The following is a 24725-nucleotide window of genomic DNA, read 5'->3' as shown; positions in this document are numbered from 1 at the left end:
CACAACCCCAGGCAATGACACAACCTCAGACTATGACACAACCCCAGACTATGACACAACCCCACACAACCCCAGGCAATGACACAACCTCAGACTATGACACAACCTCAGACTACGACACAACCTCAGACTGTGACAAACTGTTGGACTATTTTTTCACGCAGTTGTTCACAAAGTGGTGATCCTCACCCCATCTTTGCTTGTGAACGGCTGAGCCTTTTGGGATGCTCCTTTTATACCCAGTCATGACAATCACAATTAGTGTCCTCAGTTCCCAAACACTTATTGAGTGTTGTTAGAAGGAAAGGTGATGTATCACAGTGGTAAACATATCACTGTCCCAGCTTTTTTGAAACGTGTTGCAGGCATCCATTTCAAAATGAGCAAATATTTGCACAAAAACAATAAACTTTATCAGTTTGAACATTAAATATCTTGTCTTTGTGGTGTATTCAATTGAATATAGGTTGAAGAGGATTTGCAAATCATTGTATTCTGTTTTTATTTACATTTTACAATTCCAACTTCAATGTAATTGGGGTTATATTAAAATAAATTAAATGTATCCTGTAAAAAAATGATAGCTCAATTAAGATAAGTCAACTTATGTCTTCTCATTTACTACACTTATAATGGCAAGTTTAGCATACTGGACTCAATCTATATGTCTTCAAATCTGAACGTAAAGCTGTCCATTGTCTTCACTAATTGTGAGTTGAAATGAAGCTTATCTTTAAGGTGAGTTAACTGATGTTCAGTTGAATTAACTCACATTTACAAGGCAGCTGGTGAACTTCAGTATGTGTACCAACACTTTAACATTAATGAAGTGAAGTAGCAGCCGTGCAGGGAGGGGATGGAAGTGTTGCTTCTGGGCCCAGGTCTGTATCCAGACACTCAGTCGATGCTACTCCTAAAAAGTAGGGTGTGGGAATATTAAATATAAAATGATCTAGATTTTTTTCCTATACCTGAGAATTCCGTCTCCCTGATGATGACGTGCTGTTCCACCTTGGCAGCTTTGGGTGTCGGCTGTTGCCCCTCCAGTCCACTGCATCCCCCGTCAGGATTTTGAGATATCTTTTTTGGTGTCAAATTTTGAATTGAACCATTTCTTTTTTTTGCTGATTTCCTGCAGCAGGACCTCCACCTCTGAACTGCCACAGTTCTTTTTTCTCTTTGTCTGCTGCACTCAAATAGATTTTCCTTTTGCTTTTGGCATTTTGTTTCCTCTTTATGATCTGCATCTGGTCAGGGACATGCAGCGTCATGCCCTTTTATGGTCACTGATGGGCTGTTACGTATGACAGTCATATGTTATCATATGTTTTATCCCACCTGAAGTCCATCACCGACCCCCTCCTGGACCCCCTGCAGTTTGCCTACAGAGCCAACAGGTCTGTAGATGACGCCATAAACCTGGCCCTGCACTCCATCCTGCAGCACCTGGACTCCCCAGGAACCTACGCTAGGATCCTGTTTGTGGACTTCAGCTCTGCATTCAACACCATCCTTCCGGCTTTGCTCCAGGGCAAGCTTTCTCTGCTCCACGTGCCCAACTCCACCTGCAGGTGGATCACAGACTTCCTGACGGACTGGAGTCAGCATGTGAGGCTGGGAAAGAATGTCTCGAACACTCGGGCTCTCAGCACAGGATCTCCACAGGGCTGTGTCCTTTCCCCTCTGCTCTTCTCCCTGTACACTAACTGCTGCACCTCCAGCCATGACTCCATAAAGCTCATCAAGTTTGCATACGACACCACCCTCATCGGACTCATTTCGGATGGGGATGAGTCTGCCTACAGGAGGGAGGTGGACCGGCTGGTGACCTGGTGCAGCAGCAAGAACTTGGAGCTCAACGCCCACAAAACAGTGGAGATGATCGTGGACTTCAGGAAGGGCACAGCCCCCCCGCCCTCCCTCGTCCTCACCAACAGCCCCATCACCACTGTGGACTATCACCGCTTCCTCGGCACCACCATCACCCAGGACCTCAAGTGGGAGTCAACCATCAGCTCCCTCATCAAGAAGGCCCAGCAGAGGATGTACTTCCTGTGGCAGCTGAAGAAGGCCAAGCTGCCTCTCCAGCTGATGGTGCAGTTCTACACGGCCATCATCGAGTCCATCCTCTGCTGATACCATCACGGTGTGGTACGCCGGGGCCACAGCCAAGGACAGACACAGACTGCAGCGCATTGTGGCCTCTGCTGAGAAGGCGATCGGCTGTAGCCTTCCATCTCTCCACGACCTGCACGTCTCCAGGACTCTGGGCCGAGCAGGTCGGATCACAGCTGACCCTTCTCACCCTGCACACGGTTTATTCGAACCACTCCCCTCGGGCAGGAGGCTACAGTCCATCCGGACCAGAACCTTCCGCCATAAGAACAGTTTCTTCCCGTCTGCTGTTAAACTCATGAACACCTCATAACTCAGTCACCTTAACCTTAACTCTGTCACTTTATCATTTTATCACGGGTCACTTTAGACAATATACTCTGGTTTTTAATTGCACTCCTCCCACTGCACTGTTGTTCTGTTTGTGTCGTTGTACATAACCTTTCATATTTCATATTTCTATTTCATATTTTATCTTATTTTAGCACATATTTTATCTTAGCATTTTATATTGCTCTCTGTTTAATGTTGCACCATCATACCAAAGCAAATTCCTAGTCTGTGAATCCTGTTCATTGGCAATGGCAATAAACTTCTTCTGAGTTCTGAGTTCTGAGTTAATTAGACTCACCAGCCACGCGCTTTCACTTTGAGGAGAGGGGATTCATCACCTTAAGAACGCAGATGCCAAAAATCCTGCGGTTTAGAACACGCTAATGAATCTGATGTAGAGCTTTCTTAAGAACATTCTTAGGAACAGCTTAAGAAGGAATCTAAGAAAATTCTTAAGATATTGATGAATGAGGCCCACTGTTTTTTTTATTATAAACATTTCGGTAATTTTCGCATGCATTTGTTGACAAACTAGAGATCCTCTACCCTTCTTTGCTCCTCAAATACTCAGAATTTCATGTTGTTTCAAATTTGCAGCAGTTGTGTTTTACATGTCTGGCAATTCTTTGTTGTAGTTTTTTTTTTTTTTTTTGTCTTATTCTTAGTTTGGCTAAAGTAGTTGGTCTGCTTGAGGTCTCTTCCTGAAATCAGTTTTTCCTTACCTTAAGGCCCCTTCACACCTCGCATGAATGAAGCCAAATGGCGCATGAAGGAGAATTTGCACAACAGTCAGTCAAATTCAGACTGCACTCAAATGCCTCGTAATTGCCATTTCAATTCAATTTATTAAACTTATAGAGTGCCAAATCAAGATAGTGTCGTCTCAAGGCGCTTCACATAAACAAAACAAATCAAAAAATCAAAGAGCATAATGAAAAGGTTAAAAACATAATAAAAAGTTAAAAAGGTAAAAAAAAACAAAAAAAAACAACAACAAAAGAATAAAAGTATAGTAAACAACATATTAATCTTCAGGCGTGACTTAAAAGTCTCTCCACAGAGTCTGGCTGCCTCACTAAAACAGGGAGATCATTCCACAAAACGGAGACACAATAGGAAAAGGCTCTCATACAGCAGTCTCACAGCAGAGCAGCCAGAGCACATGCACTCTGCATTCGTGTTGCTCTCACACTGGAAAGCAATCGAACAGCGGTTGAGTTGCAGTCGTACCGCAATCTGACTGCAGTCATAATATTCTTATGGCAAGTTGTATGTAAGTCGAACTATTCGGACTGCAGTCGAGGGGCTGTATGAAATGTTCGGCCACATCAAATACTGGCCCGAATGTCCTGACCGAGCCAGCCTTTACAATAGAGGCTGAATGAGGGAGAATGGCACCCAAATGGCTTTTCCACCCACACTCGGCCAAAGTCGAGGCGCACTCCACAGACCTCCAACAGCAGTGCACTCTCAACAGCTGGGCCCAATCACGCAGCCAGCCAAAATGTAGAGCACAGCCTACTGTCGAGGTGCGGTCAAAGTGGTGACAGCTCAAATGGCGGTCGGAGTGCAGTGTGATTGCTGTTCAGCACAGCCAGCACATCTGGATGGGCTGTTATGTTCATGATGGACCGAATTTAATAGACACATTGTCACCCCCTCTCATAGGTTACATAATGTACAGTATGTAAGACATTATGATCATCACAGCTGTAACACGACGTGCAGGTACGTGCGGCATGTTGTTGGCGTATGGCGAGTCGATGTGTGTCACAGGCCTAGCACACCGCCACACAACATAGCTGACCAGGATGTGACAGCTGTAATACACCTATCATGCCTCCAGGCATGTGTCAAACACCAACCACGCAGCAGCCTGTCCTGAACACCTTCCATCCTGCTGTCAGCTCCCAACGTCAGCTCACAAAAGCATTTCCCACCACGACATATAAATCCCATATGACGTGGCGTTCTGCGGCCAGCACACCAACCCACCGGACAGTACAACATCCGCACGGTCCGTCCGTCATGTGGAGCATTAGCTGACAGGCAGGATACATACATGTATCATAGTGTGCCCAGCTCATAGGCCCCCTTTGCCCAAATTTCAAGCTTAAGCACCACAAGTGCTGCTGGGTAAATTCAAAGGCGATCACAAACCAAAAAGAAACAAAAAGCCAAAGCATCTGTGTTTGTGCACCTAAGCCCACCACTACAAAAAAAAAAAAGCAGTGTTTACTTTCAACATGCATCCACTCAGACAGTGGGCAGAAGACATGAAGCGCAAAGTACCTTTTACTTATGGTTTCACTTAAAACTGACACATTCCAGGCAGTTTATTGAAATTAATGGCAACTCTGTCATTTTTACAAAGTGAAATTATGATATTGCACAAATTTTTTAAAGTAATGCACTAATTCTGAAGGTTTGAGCATTAAACAGACACATTGGCCAAATGGCATTATGGGAAATTCAAATGATCTGCTCTCATTACAACCCCCCCCCCCCCGTCAAAATACAGAGAACACTGCCATCTACTGGATGTGAGTGTGAATAGACCAACTGCAATTTGTGTGTGGTATTGAGGTTTCAAATTTAGACTTTTCTTTCCTGAAAGAAGACAATCAGCAGCGTTCTGAATAAACTGGAGGCGATTTAGAGAAGTTTGATCTAAGCCAATGTACATAGAGTTACAATAATCTGGTCTACTTGTGATGAAGGTGTGGATAACCTTCTCAAGGTCAGTCCTAGAGAAATATGGCTTGGACTTGGCTAGCAGACTTGGCTGGCTGTGCAGTTCTAACAAAAGCACTGATCTGCTTATCAAATTTAAAATGGCTGTCAAAAGTCACACCAAGGTTCCTCACAAAAGAGTGAATGTTGGAACCGAGGGGAGCCAGGACATCAGCAGAGCAGGCTGTGGAAGTGCTCCCCCAAACAGTCTTGGATTCATTAAGATTTAATAGGTTAGCACTCATCCAAGATTTTACCTCACTCAAACAATCCAATAATGGCTGCATTGGGTCATTGATTGATCCATTGAAAGATACCGTGGAGAGGCACCATGTACAGTAGGACCTAGAATGGAGCCTTGAGGGACTCCACAGGTCAATCTTTGTCTCATCAGACCAGAGAATTTTCCTGGTCTGAGAGTCCTTCAGGTGCCTTTTGTCAAGGTTTTGCCAGGTGGGCTTCCATGTGCCTTTTACTAAGGAGTGGCTTCCGTCTGGCCACTCTACCATACAGGCCTGATTGGTGGATTGCTGCAGAGATGGTTGTCCTTCTGTAACATTCTCTTCTCTCCGTAGAGGAATGCTGGAGCTGTGACAGAGTGACCATTGGGTTCTTGGTCACCTCCTTGAATAAGGCCCTTCTCTCCTAAACCCTCAGTTTAGACAGATGGCCAGCTCTAGGAAGAGTCTTGGTGGATCCCAACTTCTTGGATGTTCTACCAGTCTGTAGTAGCCAGCATCCTCTTTTACACCATGGTGTGCTGGGGGGGCAGCATATCCAAGAAAGACACATCCGGGCTGGACAAAGTGATCAAGCGGGCTTGACTCTGTGGTTAGAATGACGCTAGACTCTCTGGTGAGAGTGGCAGAGAAGAGAACACTGGACAAACTGCTGGACATTATGGACAATACCAGTCACCCTCTGTACACTTTCATCCAGGATGTCTCTGTACATTGCTGCATTCATCTTTCCCTCAATCTTGACTAGTCTCCCACTTCCTGCAGCTGAAAAACATCCCCACAGCATGATGCTGCCACCACCATGCTTCACTGTAGGGATGGTGCCTGGTTTCCTCCAAATATGACACCTGGCATTTACACCAAAGAGTTCAATCTTTGTCTCATCAGACCAGAGAATTTTGTTTCTCCTGGTCTGAGAGTCCTTCAGGTGCCTTTTGTCAAACTCCAGGCAGGCTGCCATGTGCCTTTTACTAAAGACTGGCTTCCGTGTGGCCACTCTACCACACAGGCCTGATTGGTGGATTGCTGCAGAGATGGTTGTCTTTCTGGAAAGTTCTCCTCTCTCCACAGAGGAATGCTGGAGCTCTGACAGAGTGACCATCAAGTTCTTGGTCACCTGCATGACTAAGGTCCTTCTCCCCCGATCGCTCAGTTTAGACGGGCGGCCATTTCTATGAAGAGTACTGGTGGATCTGAACTTCTTCCATTTACAGATGATGGAGGCCACTGTGCTCATTGGGACCTTCAAAGCAGCAGAAATATTTTTGTTCCCTTCCCCAGATTTGTGCCTCCAGACAATCCTGTCTCAGAGATCTACAGACAATTCCTTTGACTTCTTGCTTGGTTTGTGCGCTGACTGGATTTACCCCAGGTGGACTCCAATTAAGCTGAAGAAACATCTCAAGAATGATCAGTGGAAACAGGAGGCACCTGAGCTCAATTGAGCTTCATGGCAAAAGCTGTCATTCTGGGGTATTGTGTGTAGAATTTCGATCAACAAAAAAATATTTTTCATCTGTTTTGTATTCCAAAATAGGAACAGGCTGTAACATAACAAATTGTGTAAAAGTGAAGCACTGTGAATGCTTTCCTGGTGAACTGTATATATACAAACCCCACTGGTGTGAGTTTTTCTACTGAGGGTGCTGCTCCTGTCAGCCTGGAAGGTAGTTAGCCCCACAAATCTAACAGTTTCATCTGTGACAGTCATGTTCAGTCAGATCTCAGTGAAAACCTTTCATGTTGACGTTAAATCCAGTCGGAAGTGGCCCGAATGATTTTCCAGTGACTGGATGTTTGCCCTCAGGATTGATGGTAACGGTGTCCTACAGGGGCTAGTTCTCAGCCTGGCACAGGTCCGGCCACAGAAACCCTGTCTCTGCTTCCTCATACTCTGCCACCGGTGCAGTTTTCTTGCAGGTGGTGTAGGAGAGGAGTGTTGGAGTTGGGCTGATCACTCCGGGTGGACACAATAGTCTGAAGTTATTTAGTATGTTTATGGTTCTCAGGTCAACTGTCCAGGCTTTTTTTAAATGCCCACAACAGTGTCAGACTTTGACGGTGTTTTTATTGTTTTCTTCAAGTTATAACAAATTAGATGAATTTTTCTTCATGTTTTGATTTGGAATAGAATGTGTAGTGTTGGCAATGAGTTTGTGTGTTTATGGAGATAAAAGATATTACGAGGTCTGTCCAAAAAGTATCGGACCTTTTTATTTTTTGCAAAAACCACATGGATTTGAATCACGTGTGATTGCATCAGCCAAGCTTGAACCTTTGTGCGCATGCATGAGTTTTTTCACCCCTGTCGGTTTCGTCACTTGCCTGTGAGCAGGCTTTGTGTGAGCAGTGGTCCACCCCTCTCGTCGGATTTTTATTACAAATAAATGTCTGAACGATTTGGAGCTTTGCTGCATCAAATTTTTCCAGAAACTGTGAGAGACCTCCAGGTGGACACCATTCGGAAAATTTAGATGGCTTTCAGCGAAGATTTTATGGGGATTACACAGATTAAGGAGTGCTCCAGCCGGTTTAAAGACCGCCCACAGCGTCTGAGAGTGTGGCGCACTCCGAGCACCGAACGACAGGCTGAAACCCCGCTGAAACAACCAGATCATTTCCAACGTGAAGGCTTTGTTTATCCGGGACGTCATCTGACTTTCACAAAAAAGGCACAAGGCATGGACATCAGCACTTTTTCGGCACATTCTACTGCTACAGGAGTTTTTTTCATGGAAAGAGAAGTGGAGGATTGCGCCACCGTGCCGCTCATGGCGCGGGACAAAACCACCTCCGTGTTGGTCTCACAGGACGGTTTTCAGGTGGCTTTCAGATGGCTTCCGGTGGCTTTTCAGTCGTGTGACTATCCGAGAAATTGTGCATGAGCTGGACATGCCCCAACATGTCCTGTGAGTCTTCATCACGGCGTTGCTTCGCGCCATGCGGCACCGCCGCGACGCGCGGAATTCCTCCGCTCCTCTTTCCATGACAAAAACTCCTGTAACAGTTGAATGTGCTGTTCATTTCCAAACTGAACGCCTGTGCTAGTCCTCTGACTAGCACAGGAATTGTGGAAGATGTGGACATCAGCACTTTTTCGGCACATTGAGACAGATGTGCGGAGGAATTCTGCGCGTCGCGGTGGAGCTGCATGGCGCAAACCAACACCGTGATGAAGCCTCACAAGACATGTTCTGGCATGTCCAGGCTCATCCACAATTTCTCGGTTAGTCACACGACTGAAAACCCACCGACAGCCGTCTGAAAGCCATCTCAAAGCCGTCCTGTGAGACCAACACGGAGGTGGTTTTGTGCCGCGCCATGAGCGGCATGGTGGCACATCCGTCAGCTTTTCTTTCCATGAAAAAAACTCCTGTAACAGTGGAATGTGCCGAAAAAGTACTGATGTCCACGTCTCCTGCCATTTTTGTGTAAGTCAGACGATGTCCCGGATCAACAAAGCCTTCACGTTGGAAATGATCTGGTTGGTTCAGTGGGGTTTCAGCCTGTCGATCGGCACTCTGAGCGTGGCGCGCTCTCAGCAGCTGTGGGCGGTCTTTAAACCGGCTGGAGCACTCCTTAATCTGTGTAATCCCCATAAAATCGTCCCTCAAAGCCATTTGAATTTTCCGAACGGTGTCCACCTGGAGGTCTCTCACAGTTTCTGGAAAAAAATTGATGCAGCAAAGCTCCAAACGGTTCAGACATTTATTCGCAATAAAAATCTGCCGAGAGGGGTGGACCAGTGCTCACACAAAGCCTGCTCACAGGTGAATGACGCAACCGACAGGCGTGAAAAAACTCATGTATGCGCACGAAGGTTCAAGCTTGGCTGATGCAATCACACGTGATTCAAATCCATATGGTTTTTGAAAAAAAAATAAAAAGGTCCGATACTTTTTGGACAGACCTCGTATAAGGATTTTGAGCTTTACTATACTTTGGACACAGCTGGACATCAGTGTTTGTTGCTTGAAGAATAACTGTTGCAGATGGATATTCTTTGTGTAGTTGTGATGAGACTCAGTACGTGGCGCTGGCCCAGTCCTGTGACAACACTGCAGTGATGGCCCTGCAAGCTGAAGATGCCTGCCAGAAGCTCACTCAGCTGAAAGGCTTCTTCCAGCCGTGTCACGGCCTGTTGGATCCTCACCCCTTCTACCAGTCCTGCTATCTGGACGGCTGTTACAATCACCAGAAGGCTCAGGTCTGTGGCTCCCTCGCAGCGTACGCAGAGGCCTGCCGCTCACTGGGAACTCTCACCACCAAGTGGATCACGCAGGAGAACTGCTGTAAGGGCACCACCACACACAGTAACGCACATTTTTAAAACTACAGGATGATTTAGTAATCATTTCTGAATGAATTCCAAAATGATATTGGTTTCGAAAGAAAAAAATGTCTCCAAATATAACACAAAACACAAAAACTGTCTTTATTAAGTTCCTCCCGACTGAACGACATGATTTTGTATCACATCGCCACACTTTCTTTGTGTTTGTATGTGTATGTATGACTTCATTTGTTTTTCAGAGTTTGGTATTCCAAATGAACACTTCCTGTGCCACGTGCCCGACCCAAACACGCCAACAGAGGGGTTCGTGCCTACCTATTGGTCACATCCCTGTGGCACAGACATTGTGTTTATTGTTTAATGCATGCGCTTACCTGGGCTGAATGTCAACAGTCTCACGTCACATGAGGTCCCAGTGAATCTGGTTCTGCTTAAACTGGTGGTGCACCCAGTGCACCACCAGTGACGGACTATCAAGGTTACACCCAAGCAGCCAACAGAAGACAAACAGGTTCTGGGCTTGGTGGGGTGGTGGGATTGTGGGATGGCCAACAGAGAGCAGTCAAATATAATGGCGAAGAGTCAGCAGTCAGATTGGCTGGGGGTCCAAGTGAGCAGGTAGGTCATCTGGGGGGGGACAATTCTCCAAGGACATGGCTAACAGGTTGCATCAAAGATGGAAGCACAGGTAGTCCAGTGGGCAGTCCATGGCAGATAAAAGCCCCGGGGCTTTACAGCTGCTTCAGGAGTGCTGGTAGTTGGCCACCTCAGAGACAGGAACAAGAGCAATCCAAGAACACAGAAGGTAAACTGGAGCAGTCTCTGGGGTGACAGCAAACCCTGGAGGGGGCTGTGGAACAGACGTGGATGTGATGTCAGCAGCAGACTTGTGGAGAGATCCCAGGGATGGTTGCAGCTGCCTCTGGAATAAGCTTTGTGGTGACTGCAGCTGTCTGAAGTGGAATCTCTCGTGGTTTCAGTTATAGATGGGATCTATACCCCTTTGCGCTAGCCGTCATGTTGTGTGTCAATCAAATTTTACAGGTCATTGATTCAGTTTGTTAACAAACTAGACGCCGGCACATATCGTCCCAAGCAACAATATACTGACATTCCAGGCACATATTGTCACTGGTCATCAAAGCAAGAAGTAAAACTTGATGTTTAACTGGTTTTTTTTTTCGCTCTGTCTCTCACACACATACATACATATTCACACACACACACTCGCTCTTCATTATGTTCGTCAACTTTTTTTTGTGACCATTGCACATCAACTCTTAACCTACAACACAAGCAGGCGGCACACAGAGTAGGCTTCCCATGGATGCACACGGGGTTGGCGTTATATCACTGTGAGCGCATGAAAATTGTCACATTTATGTTCTTGCAAGCCTTCTCGACAGCGCCAAGACTTTTTGAGACCAGTGCGCACAGGACAGAGGAAGATGGTTTGATCCGTCCTGTACTAACTGGCGATGCATAACGCAGAGATGCTTTTTGCACAGGCTGCAGAACACCACATGGTTTCAGCCTGATTTTTAGCACTCATTATATTGGCTCAGTAATAATAAAAATGCCAGCGCTGCTGCTGCTGTGGATCAGAGCAACAACTGTGGGCACAGCGTAAATCCTCGTGTGATTGTTCCGCCGGCAGCAGCCCGAATCATCCTCGTCTGCACTTACACGACAATTGTAGGCTTTCATTTCCTCTAACGTGTATGCACTCACACCGTATACCAAATAGTTGTCGAGATCTGGGAAGGTGATGGCTGGGAGCGCTTCCTCTTCGAGCACCGTTCTTCTTTTCCGATCGTGTACGAGTCCTTATTGTCAATTTCAGCAATTTTCTGTAAATACCTTGCTTTGCAAATTGGACTAGATGTGTCAGGAGCTGGGGGAGGTGTGTGTGGATCGGGAGGTCTGGGCGGCTTTGCTTGAGCTGCTGCCCCCGCGACCCGACTCCGGATAAAGCGGAAGAAAATTGATGGATGGATGGTCTCACAATTTATTGGTTTTACATTCTTGCTATTTTTATCCAGCTTTGAAGTCACCATTATTGTGGCCATGTCACTGATCTCTATATAATAGATCAGTTTGTCTATTTGTAGTGCAGTGGTTTTCAAACTGTGAGCCCCCCCCCCTCCGGGATCCAGGCTGTGTTTGTGCTGAACAGACTTGCTGCCTGCTTGCCCCCGCCAGCAGTGAGCTGAGCCACAGGGTCTCTCAGTGAAAGAACAAAACTCCGTCAAAGTCTTCCAGTATAAAGAGCTCCTTCTGCCTGTGTAGCTCCTGATATATTCAGAAATTAAGGCTTTATTTTACAGTTGAAAGCCTTCTTATTTCCAAAGTTTGCTCAAGTAAGCCGCAACGACAGCGTGAGAGTGACGAGTCTCTCGTTCCCTCACAGAGAGAGAGGAGGAGGAGGAATCAGTGCGAACAGCAGCGCTACACACTGTAAAAAGCAGCAAAGCAAGTTTAAACGATCATCTGCACCATGTTTAAAATATGACAAAAGGTAAACATAGAAGAATAGAAAGGTCTTTAAAAACATGTTTAAAATGTTTACAAAGGCTGTAAAATGCGTAAATGCACCGACAGTTCCTTAAAAACACACAAATACTTTTAAAATGTGTTTAAGATGTGTAAAAGAATTAAAAAAAAATACACGGAGATGTTGAAATTGTGTGTATGTGTGTTGGTGGGGGGGGGGGGGGGGGGCAGCTATTCATTTGTGGTTGTCTCTCCCACACGTTGCGTTGAAAAACCCTGCTGTGGGTAATGTCAACCCACCCAATGTCAGGACTCAGCAGTTCTAACTGCCCGGACGTTGTTGAAGTGTTTGAGATTAATGTGATATATTTCCTGTTTAAAGGCAGCCACAGAAACCCCTTTGTGGAAGGACAGCTAAAATGTTCAAAAATAGAACTAATTTTTATTAATGTAGAGCACAGAAAAAGAGAAAACATCAACGCAAAACCACAAAGTCCAAAGCAACGGGATGTAGCCCCTGAGGCAGCTCATACTCAGAGTAACCAGTCCAAAGATAGTTAGCAAAACTACGAAGACATCCGTATCAAAAAGCAGGTGTCCAGAAACATATAACAAAAGTCAAAATATAGGATGAAAGCACAAGAAGTCAGAAAAAAAGGCTACAGCAGATATGAAAACAGCATTTGGCAACAAGTGACCAGAGAAGATCACCTTTTACACGGCCAGAGTAATGAGTGGCAGGTGTAGTGGATTAAGCATGCACAGGTGTAGCAGATTAGCAGAAACCCAAGACCCACAACAGAACAGGGTGAAAGAGAAACACACAATCAAAAATAACCAAGAACCCAAGAACAACCCCCAGACAAATAGTGTGAAAAACCACAAAAGAATTAACTTTTTGGAAGGACCCCAATATGTGACTTTGTTTAACATGGGGAGGTCAGAGTCAGAATCCAGTGGCGTGGGGGTCCAGGATGTCTGCTACAGCCTTCATCCACTGTCCCAGTTGTTGTGATACAGCTGTCATCTTCCACCTGTTCCACCACTGAAGTCTGCTTTTATGTCGGGGTATTCATTAGTGTTAACCTACCTCATTACACTTACCCACAAAGCAGCAGGGATATTTACCCATAGCTGGGGCAATGGTTAGGGGGCATCAGAGCATATCCACACACCAGTGGGTTATTGTTGCTCCAAGATCCTCTACAGTTTATCCTGAGGCCACAGTGTACCCTCTTGCTGTATGTGGCACTAAAGAAGTACTGCCGGAGTCTCGGCAGTAGACAGGCTGTGTTCGGTGCTCTCGCCTCCTCTTGTCATCTCCACAAGGAGGACTAGCTTGTGGTGGGAGCAACCAGAAGCAGCATGCAACATGCACTAACTGCAAGCACTACTACTGTAGTGCCCCTGAGCATCACACGTGCCCTGATGCATCCCACTCCCACACTGTCAGTGTGGATGAGCACACAAACACACGTGCAGAATGGGATGAGAGAAACCAGTGCCTGTACTCAGAGTAGAAGAGAAAACAGCCCGTGTGGGATGATGTATGGTGCCCAAATAACACACAGTCATTACATTTGGAAGTAATGATTTTTTTTAGGTTCAGTTTTCACAACATAGCAGATATTTCAACAGTATGGCCTCCAAATACAAAGTTGCTTCCCCATAAAAAAGGCTCAGATTTTTTCCTATTTTTGCAGTCGTTCACTCTCCCCATCTCAGGCAAGCTGCCAGCTCACTATGTTGGGTCCATACCAGAACACCAGCAAGATTTGTTGTTACTGTCAATTCAGCGCTTGGTGACATATTTTAAATAAATTTTCCTTTCATATTCACATCAATAATTTTGAAGTTGCCATGTTGTCAGGTCAATTCTGGAATCAAATCAAATCAAATCAATTTTATTTATATAGCGCCAAATCACAACAAACAGTTGCCCCAAGGCGCTTTATATTGTAAGGCAAAAGCCATACAATAATTACAGAGAAACCCCAACGGTCAAAACGACCCCCTGTGAGCAAGCACTTGGCGACACTGGGAAGGAAAAACTCCCTTTTAACAGGAAGAAACCTCCAGCAGAACCAGGCTCAGGGAGGGGCAGTCTTCTGCTGGGACTGGTTGGGGCTGAAAGGAGAGAACCAGGAAAAAGACATGCTGTGGAGGGGAGCAGAGATCAATCACTAATGATTAAATACAGAGTGGTACATACAGAGCAAAAAGAGAAAGAAACACTCAGTGCATCATGGGAACCCCCCAGCAGTCTAAGTCTATAGCAGCATAACTAAGGGATGGTTCAGGGTCACCTGATCCAGCCCTAACTATAAGCTTTAGCAAAAAGGAAAGTTTTAACCTTAATCTTAAAAGTAGAGAAGGTGTCTGTCTCCCTGATCCGAATTGGGAGCTGGTTCCACAGGAGAGGAGCCTGAAAGCTGAAGGCTCTGCCTCCCATTCTACTCTTACAAACCCTAGGAACTACAAGTAAGCCTGCAGTCTGAGAGAGAAGGGCTCTATTGGGGTGATATGGTACTTTGAGGTCCCTAACATAAGATGGGACCTGATTATTCAAAACCTTATAAGTAAGAAGAAGAATTTTAAATTCTATTCTGGAATTAACAGGGAGCCAATGAAGAGAAGCCAATATGGGTGAAATATGCTCTCTCCTTCTAGTCCCCATCAGTACTCTAGCTGCAGCATTTTGAATTAACTGGAGGCTTTTCAGGGAACTTTTAGGACAACCTGATAATAATGAATTACAGTAGTCCAGCCTAGAAGAAATAAATGCATGAATTAGCTTTTCAGCATCACTCTGAGACAAGACCTTTCTAATTTTAGAGATATTGCGCAAATGCAAAAAAGCAGTCCTACATATTTGCTTAATATGCACATTAAAGGACATATCCTGATCAAAAATGACTCCAAGATTTCTCACAGTATTACTAGAGGTCAGGGTAATGCCATCCAGAGTAAGGATCTGGTTAGACACCATGTTTCTAAGATTTGTGGGGCCAAGTACAATAACTTCAGTTTTATCTGAATTTAAAAGCAGGAAATTAGAGGTCATCCATGTCTTTATGTCTGTAAGACATTCCTGCAGTTTAGCTAATTGGTGTGTGTCCTCTGGCTTCATGGATAGATAAAGCTGGGTATCATCTGCGTAACAATGAAAATTTAAGCAGTGCTTTCTAATAATACTGCCTAAGGGAAGCATGTATAAAGTGAATAAAATCGGTCCTAGCACAGAACCTTGTGGAACTCCATAATTAACCTTAGTCCGTGAAGAAGACTCCCCATTTACATGAACAAATTGTAATCTATTAGATAAATATGATTCAAACCACTGCAGCGCAGTGCCTTTAATACCTATGGCATGCTCTAATCTCTGTAATAAAATTTTATGGTCAACAGTATCAAAAGCTGCACTAAGGTCTAACAGGACAAGTACAGTGATGAGTCCACTGTCTGAGGCCATAAGAAGATCATTTGTAACCTTCACTAATGCTGTTTCTGTACTATGATGAATTCTGAACCTGACTGAAACTCTTCAAAAAGACCATTCCTCTGCAAATGATCAGTTAGCTGTTTTACAACTACCCTTTAAAGAATGTTTGAGACAAAAGGAAGGTTGGAGATTGTCTTATAATTAGCTAAGATAGCTGGGTCAAGTGATGGCTTTTTAAGTTATGGTTTAATTACTGCCACCTTAAAAGCCTTTGGTACATAGCCAACTAATAAAGATAGATTGATCATATTTAAGATTGAAGCATTAAATAATGGTAGGGCTTCCTTGAGCAGCCTGGTAGGAATGGGGTCTAATAGACATGTTGATGGTTTGGAGGAAGTAACTAATGAAAGTAACTCAGACAGAACAATCGGAGAGAACGAGTCTAACCAAATACCAGCATTACTGAAAGCAGCCGAACATAAAGATATGTCTTTGGGATGGTTATGAATAATTTTTTCTGTAATAGTTAAAATTTTATTTGCAAAAAAAGTCATGAAGTCATTACTAGTTAAAGTTAAAGGAATACTCGGCTCAATAGAACTCTGACTCTTTGTCAGCCTGGCAACAGTACTGAAAAGAAACCTGGGGTTGTTCTTATTTTCTTCAGTTAGTGATGAATAGTAAGATGTCCTAGCTTTACGGAGGGCTTTTTTATAGAGCAACAGACTTTTTCCAGGCTAAATGATGATCTTCTAAATTAGTGAGACACCATTTCCTCTCCAGCTTACGGGTTATCTGCTTTAAGCTGCGAGTTTGTGGGTTATACCACGGAGTCAGGCACTTCTGATTTAAGGCTCTCTTTTTCAGCATCCAAAGTTGTGCTCAATGAGGATGTAAAGCTATTGACGAGATAATTTATCTCACTCACAGAGTTTGGGTAGCTACTCTGCACTGTGTTGGTATATGGCATTAGAGAACATAACAATGAAGGAATCATATCCTTAAACCTAGTTACAGCACTTTCAGAAAGACTTCTACTGTCATGAAACTTATTCCCCATTGCTGGGTAGTCCATTAAAGTAAATGTAAATGTTATTAAGAAATGATCAGACAAAAGTGGGTTTTCAGGGAATACTGTTAAGTCTTCAATTTCTATGCCATATGTCAGAACAAGATCTAAAGTGTGGCTAAAGTGGTGGGTGGGCTCATTTACATTTTGAGCGAAGCCAATTGAGTGTAATAATAGATTAAATGCAGTGTTGAGGCTGTCATTCTCAGTATCTATGTGGATGTTAAAATCACCCACTATAATTATCTGAGCTAAGCACTAAGTCAGACAAAAGGTCTGAAAAATCAAAGAAACTCACAGTAACGACCAGGTGGACGATAGATAAATAAAACTGGTTTTTGAGACTTCCAATTTGGATGGACAAGACTAAGAGCTTTCAAATGAATTAAAGCTCTGTCTGGGTCTTTGATTAATTAATAAGCTGGAGAGGAAGATTGCTGCTAATCCTCCTCCTCGGCCCGTGCTACGAGCATTCTGACAGTTAGTGTGACTCAGGGGTGTTGACTCATTTAAACTAACATATTCATCCTGCTGTAACCAGGTTTCTGTAAGGCAGAATAAATCAATATGTTGATCAATTATTATATCATTTACTAACAGGGACTTAGAAGAGAGAGACCTAATATTTAATAAACCACATTTAACTGGTTTAGTCTGTGGTGCAGTTGAAGGTGCTATATCTTTTTGAATTTTTATGCTTAAATAGATTTTTACTGGTTATTGGTGGTCTGGGAGCAGGCACCGTCTCTACGAGGATGGGGTATTGGGGGGATGGCAAGGGGAGGTGTGTAAGACTACAACTCTGCTTCCTGGTCCCAACCCTGGATAGTCATGATTTGGAGGGTTTAATAAAATTGGCCAGATTTCTAGAGATGAGAGCTGCTCCATCCAAAGTGGGATGGATGCTGTCTCTCCTAACAAGACCAGGTTTTCCCCAGAAGCTTTGCCAATTATCTATGAAGCCCACCTCATTTTTTGGAATCAGGCAGTTGTGCCATGCATCTCCACATCCGCCACACCACCAGACTGCCTTGGGTTCTGGATAGCAACCACCTACTAGACAACTGGTTCATCCTCACTGATTGAAAGTAGCCAACGGACTGCTGCAGCCAGATGGTTGTCTCCTGGGCCTTTTTGAGTTGCTGGGGTCCTCAATACTGAGGTATCTGTTTCCTGGACCATGTCCAGAAAGCATGCCACATGGCCTCAGTGTTGTACGTACTGTGTGGTCTGCTTGAGGTTTCTTCTTCAAATCATCAGAGGCAGTTTTTCCACTGTTGCTTGTGTGCTTGCTCCGGGGGGTGGGTTGATAAGGTTAGACCTTACTTGCATGAAACGCCTTGAGGCAGCTTTGTTGTGATTTGCCACTATATAAATAAAATAAATTGAAACTGACTGTCCCCTCACAATGCAAGTGTTTTGCATTACCCAAGGATCCCCCTGAGATCAAGTACTAAAACATCCAGTTATTGCCTTAGGTCACAGGTTTGTATCCAAGTGTCACAACCATGCTGTAAGATAGAAAGCAGTAGGATGTGAGGTGAAGGATGTGGACCTTTGTTTTGCTGCTATGACGCTGACACACAAATATCTATGTCCAACAACCACATGACTCCAAAAGATCCTCCAAGGGGTGTGTCAGTCTTAGTGCCAGAGACCTGAAAGTCATGGCTGAGATCAGTGAATCTCTTCAACATTTGCACTGCATTTTCAATTTCAATTTATTTTCATTTATATATCGCCAAATCACAACAGAGTTGCCTCAAGGCGTTTCACGCAAGCAAGGTCTAACCTTACTAACCCCCCAACAGTGGTAAGGAAAAACTCCCTGAGGAAGAAACCTCAAGCAGACCAGACTCAAAGTTGTGACCCTCTGCTTGGACCATGATACAGACACAAATTACAGAACAATTCACAAAACAAATATACAGGAAAAGCTGGGGTTGACAGAGGGTTGCCAGCACAAATACCACACCCATCTCTGGATGGAGCTGCACCTTACAACATAGAGAAAAAACAGAATCAGGCATCAGAAAAATAAGAAATACAGTATAATTTGTCAGCATTAAACAAGAAAAACAGGAAATACTAAGGTGATCGCTAGCCACTAGCCCTAAGCTTCACTAAAAGACCCAGAATTTATGTAACATTGAGTCCGCGACACGCTCCGTTTTACTAATAAAATCAATTAAAAGAGTTAAAAAGCATAGAAGTATATATTGCCAGTATGCTAGCCATACGAAAGGGAAAATAAGTGCGTCTTAAGTCTGGACTTAAAAGTCTCCACAGAGTCTGACTGTTTTATTGACACAGGGAGATCATTCCACAGAACAGGGGCACGATAAGAGAAAGCTCTATGACCTGCAGACTTCTTATCTACCTTAGGGACACAAAGTAGTCCTGCACCCTGAGAACGCAAAGCCCGGGCCGGTACGTAAGGTTTAATTAGGTCAGCTAGGTAGAGAGGTGCCAGTCTGTGAATAATTTTATAGACTAGTAGCAGAACCTTAAAATCTGATCACACTGGGACAGGAAGCCATTGAAGAGATGCCAAAATGGGTGTAATGTGGTCGAACCTGCTGCTTCATATCAGAACTGTGGCAGCAGCATTTTGAACCAATTGGAGACCCCTCATGCTGGACTGCTTAAAACCAGAAAATAAAACATTGCAGTAGTCCAATCTAGAAGAGATGAACGCATGGATCAGGGTCTCAGCATCAGCCATAGACAGGATGGGAGGAATCTTCGCTATATTTCGCAAGTGGAAGAAAGCAGTCCTCGTAATATTTCTTAATGTGGTCTAACGTGGAGGCCAAAGGTAGGATCAAAAATTACCCCAAGGTTCCTCACTTTGTCCATGTGATGTATGACACATGAGCCTAGGCTAAGCGTTAACTGGTCAAATTGATGGCGATGTCTCACTGGACCAAGAACCATCATTTCAGTGTTAGAGTTTAAAAGTAGGAAGTTTCTAGACATCCAACTTCTCACTGATGCAAGCAATCTTCTAAGGATTTTATGTGAACGAGATTACCAGCAATTATCGGCATGTATAACTGAGTATCATCAGCACAGCAGTGAATGTAATCCCAAAACTCCACAATATGCGCCCAAGGGGTGGTATATAAAGGGAGGAAAGCAGGGGGCCTGAGACGGACCCCGTGGAACCCCAAATTTCATGTCACTAAGGTTAGAGGTAGTGTTACTGTACAAAACACAGTGAGAACGACTGGTCAAGTATGACGTCAACCATGCAAGGGCACTCCCAGTAATCCCCAAATGATTTTCCAGCCTATCAAGTAGAATATGATGATCCACAGTATCAAATGCTGCACTGAGATCTAACAGCACGAGAACTGTAGTGGTGTCCGAATCGATTGCAAGCAGAAGATCATTCACCACTTTATTGAGAGCCGTCTCTGTGGATTGATATTTTCTAAAAGCAGACTGTAGTGGCTCAAAGACATTATTCTCAGTAAAATAGTCCACGAGCTGCCATGACACCACTTTTTCCAGAATTTTAGAGCAAAATGATAGATTTGATGTCGGACGATAGTTTTTCAATACACACGGGTCAAGATTAGGTTTCTTAAGTAATGGTTTAATCACTGCAGATTTGAAACATTTAGGAACAGATCCAGAAGTTAAAGAACGATTAATAATTTCCAGCACAGTCGGCCCAAGAGTGGGCCACAGGTCCTTAAACAGTTTTATTGGTATAGGATCAAATAAACAGGTTGTGCTTTTTGTTGACATTACAAGTTTCGTCAGCACGCCTGGTGAGATACTATAAATTTTTGTAAATCTAGGTAATACCTCAGTAATGATGCCCACCTCAATAGCAGAGTGTAGTGGCTGGGTTAAGGCATGCTGGGATATGTTTAACCTAATGTCTTCAGTTTTCTTCTCAAAGTAATCCAGGAAATCTTTTGCTATAAAAGGAGAGCAAACTACAGGTGGTTGGCCATGAATAAGTGTTGCCACCGCGTTGAACAAGAACGTGAGTAAATGTATATGCTGGTGGGCAGGCCTCATTTAAGGGGAGGACAGCTGTAGGTTTAAGCCAGGTTTCACATAACCCAATCATATCTAAGTGATGATGAATAATTAGATCATTAATCAACAATGTTTTTGAGGACAGTGATCTTACGTTAATGAGACCCAGATTAAGGACCTCAGTGGGGTTGACAGTTGGACTGTTTGGGTTTAGGGGTGGTTCCAGAGTAGCATAGATAAGAAGCCTAGAAGTAGGTTTAGATTTGAGACATTCCACGCGAGTTGTAGGTAGCAGACATGAAATCTTTGACATTGCTGGAACAACCACTGGGCCATCCTCAATTTCAACATCACCCAACGTAGTAATAGGTACTAAGTTTGCAAAGAATATCCCTCTATGATTTTTATGGACACGTCTACAGAAGCAGGCCACAGTCTCAACTTGTTGAATATCCCTTCCTAGCAGATAAACTGCACTATCACTATAGTGGATTTTCTGCACTAATTTCCCCACTAAGCTAACGGATTCCACACCCACATTTGTCATAAGCCTTATAGGGTCTCTAATCACCTGCTCCACAGCCTGCTGTAAATTCCTAATGTTACCCTCCCTGTAGTGCTCTATCTATGTTTGCAGACAAGATGGCGGCACCTTCCCCAGTAGGGCGGAAGCCGTCGGGCATCAGCAAGCCACGGCGGCCCCAGAACAATGGCCAGTTATCAATAAAGCTAAAGCCTTGCTGTCTACAAAATTGCACCAGCCACCTATTTAACGATGTCAGCCTGCTAAATGCCTCATATGCTGACTATATCTCATGTCATGTTCCTTAGTCTGTCTTCCCTTCTGCAGCATCAGTACCCTAAGATGGGAGTCAATGTTGGGAGCTCTGGCCCCAGGAATACATTTAACATCAGCCGGCATCTGTAACCTGACTTTGCTATCACTAAAGTCCAGCATTTCGGCCTGGAGACAGGAGTGGAAGTCACTCATAGGCTCAAAGAATTCACGTCAGGCAAATCCAAAGCGGAGAAGTAATTCACAGTTCTCAGTAGCGACTGTGATCGGGGTACCACAACCGGGCACCAAGCCCTACGGACTTCCTCCGCCTAACCACAGTCTGAAAGCCATCCTCCACAGCCGGCGTTTCTAGGCTGATGCTAATGGGCATGCTAGCCGGCCTAACACTAATCTTATCTGGAGTGCCCGTAACATCTAACTCCACTGAGCTAAGAAGTTGTTCTAACTTACGGACATGGCTCTCTCTAATGAGCCACCCTATTTTCCAACATCATGCAGGATTTACGGAGGGTGTAAAGTAGGTAAAGTAGTGTACTTTGTGCACTAAAATTCAAGAGTACAGCCAAGCAAGCATGAGCTAACCAATAATGAATAAGCTAACCACTCCTAAGGCTCACACAGGATTCACACAGACACAAATAAATGAGTTAAAATACCCAGCAGTTTTTACAAGAAAAACCCTTCCACAAGAGTAAAGTACTAAGCGAAAAATTCACAACAGTTACACGAAAAAACTAACAGAAGTATTAAAGAAATGGGCGGGGGGGGGGGGGGGGGCTAATGCAAGCTAATGCGCTAGGTAATGCAAGCTAACCGCTAGCGCAAATGCTAACCACTCCTAAGATTTAAACAGGAGTAAAATAATGACCTAAAATTCATAGCAGTTACACTGAAAAACTAACAGAAGTATTAAACAGGTAAAAAGAAGAAAACAGCTGTAAAAGTAATGGCGGGGAGGTGAGTTGACCTAGCTAGCGAAAGCTAACCGCTAGTGAATGCTAACCGTTAAATAAGATTCAGAGTAGATACACTTAAACAGAAGAGTGCTAAACAGAAATAAAAGAAACACATACAACCGTGTAAAGCTCGGAAGAGCGTCACAACAGCAAAACAATCCACTGGAAGGCACACCGCATACAGACACACATCAGATGGCCAAATCCTGGATGTCATTAAAAGCATGAATCTTGATCATAGACCACTGTGAACTCAGACACTTCAACATCTCACTCAGCTTCATATGTTGCAAATGTGCTGCAGACAATCATTGATTCTACAAGAATCATATCATTCTTCAAGACAAGGTCTGGAAACCTTTCCTTGATGCAACAGGCGCAGACCCAACATCCAGTCCATGCCAGCCTTGAACCAGAACATGGGTTGTAAAGAAGCATTGACAATATTTGCACTTATGTTTATTGAGTACTTATGACTTTGTAGGTGAGATGACAGACTAAGCAAATCAGCATTTCCTTTCCGGTTTGAGATGACCAGTCCTTTGTTCCAGGCAGTGGGGATGATACCAATTTCCCAGACTGAAGTGAATATTGTGTAGTGCCAGTAGATGCTGTTCTCCGAGCACATCACCTGGTGGACATCAGCTCCAATACTGGAGATTCCTGGTCCTTCCCCTCCTCCTCAGCTGTTTCTCTGCATTTGTGATCTCACAAACATTTGGTGGATTACAGTTGGCTCGAGTACCAGCCACCGGAACCCTGTCCTTCAGTCCAAATTTCTCAAATGATGGATGTCAAGATATCAAAAGTTTTTCAGCACCTGCCCACACCTGATAAAGCCCTGATAGTACAGAACTAAAAGGATCCATAGGACGACTCATTCCAAATAATTTACATATTTACACGTTATTTTCATTATGCAGTCCATTGGTCGGATGGTTAATTAGGATGAAAATCCTTAAAAAGTTGAAAAATGTATTTAAAATGCAGTTAGTTCAGATCAAATTCTCTCTTTAAATTATACATTTCCTGGTTGAAATACAGTGTTTCAGCACCTTCATGTGAGTCTATGTACAGAAAAATAAACTACATTCTATAAACTGCCTGTCTGCAGCATTTCTGCTTTAAGGGGAACCATCACCTTATCGTGGTGGAGAGGTTTATGAACCTGAGAGCTGTGTTGTCTGGAGCCTTTGTGCTCCTGGTAGGGTCTCCCATGGCAAATTGGTCTCAGGCGAGGGGCCAGACTAAGAATGGTTCACAACGCTGCTTTGTGTACAGCATTTAACATTGTGTGTGAATGTGTCTTTAGCAGAATGGATCTATGACCCCTGTGCAGGAGAGATTTGTTCAAACTTCACGTCCTGTGAGCTTGAGAATGGAGGTGACCTTTGTGGGTGTCCAGAATTACCCACCACCACTGGAGGTGAGTGCATGTGCGGTACATCAGTAAAGCCTACACCACAGGTGTCAAACTGATTCCAAAAAGGGCCAAGAGGGGGCAGGTTTTCTTTGTAACCACCTACTCCAGCAGGTGATTTCACTGAATAACATCACTTTCAGCAGCTGGCATGAGTTCATCAGTCAAATCACCTGGTGTGTTTTTGCAGAATTAAGAAAACAGATCGAATCTAGGTGTACATCTTCTGCCAGATTTCATGGTTTTAAGAAAAATGTTTCTCTTTTGCAGTCCATCAGAAACTGGTGATACAAAAGACTAATGTTGTACAATGCACAATTTCTCCTATAGAAGCCACTCCAACACAACTGACTGATGTCTTGGTGGCAGGTGCATGACGAGAGTGCCACTGAGGTGCCACTGATAAATCAAAGACACAGCTTTATGAGCAGGCTTGGGGAGTAACATGTAACAGCATTACGTAATTAGGATACAAAAAAAGGTAACGGTATTCCGCTACAGTTACAGAAAAAAAGACGTATTCAGATTACAGGTATATTTAGTAAAAATGGGGATTAGTTCGCAGGATTACAATTTTAATGCATTTCATGATATTATCTGTATATAATATATTTTTTTTCTTTGAAACAAAAACATGGACAGCATGACGTCTCCTAACCGGGCAAAATATTGATGAAGTACCCGGATGTTAATGCATTTTCAATGGAGATTTGTGACTGAACACACTCAGAAAAATGCTCACAAAATACGTATTAAAAAATGCCATTTTGACCTGGATATCGTGCCAGTAAAATTAATTTACATTAAATTATGTCAGGAAAGTATTAAACTTA

The 24725-nt window shown here is 43.9% G+C and overlaps 1 protein-coding gene across 1 annotated transcript in view; it reads left to right on the top strand.

Annotated features, from left to right (window-relative positions):
- Nucleotides 1-24725, top strand: part of LOC117505898 (alpha-tectorin-like) — a 160159-nt gene that overhangs the window by 64348 nt on the left and 71086 nt on the right. The window contains exons 5-6 of the mRNA XM_034165433.1: nt 9432-9712; nt 23785-23898. Of these exons, the coding sequence (XP_034021324.1) occupies nt 9432-9712; nt 23785-23898 (395 nt within the window). The remainder of the gene's footprint in view (nt 1-9431; nt 9713-23784; nt 23899-24725) is intronic.

This window comes from Thalassophryne amazonica, unplaced genomic scaffold, assembly GCF_902500255.1.
Source record: "Thalassophryne amazonica unplaced genomic scaffold, fThaAma1.1, whole genome shotgun sequence".
Taxonomy (NCBI): Eukaryota; Metazoa; Chordata; class Actinopteri; order Batrachoidiformes; family Batrachoididae; genus Thalassophryne; species Thalassophryne amazonica.
This window is presented reverse-complemented; position numbering and strand designations above follow the sequence as displayed.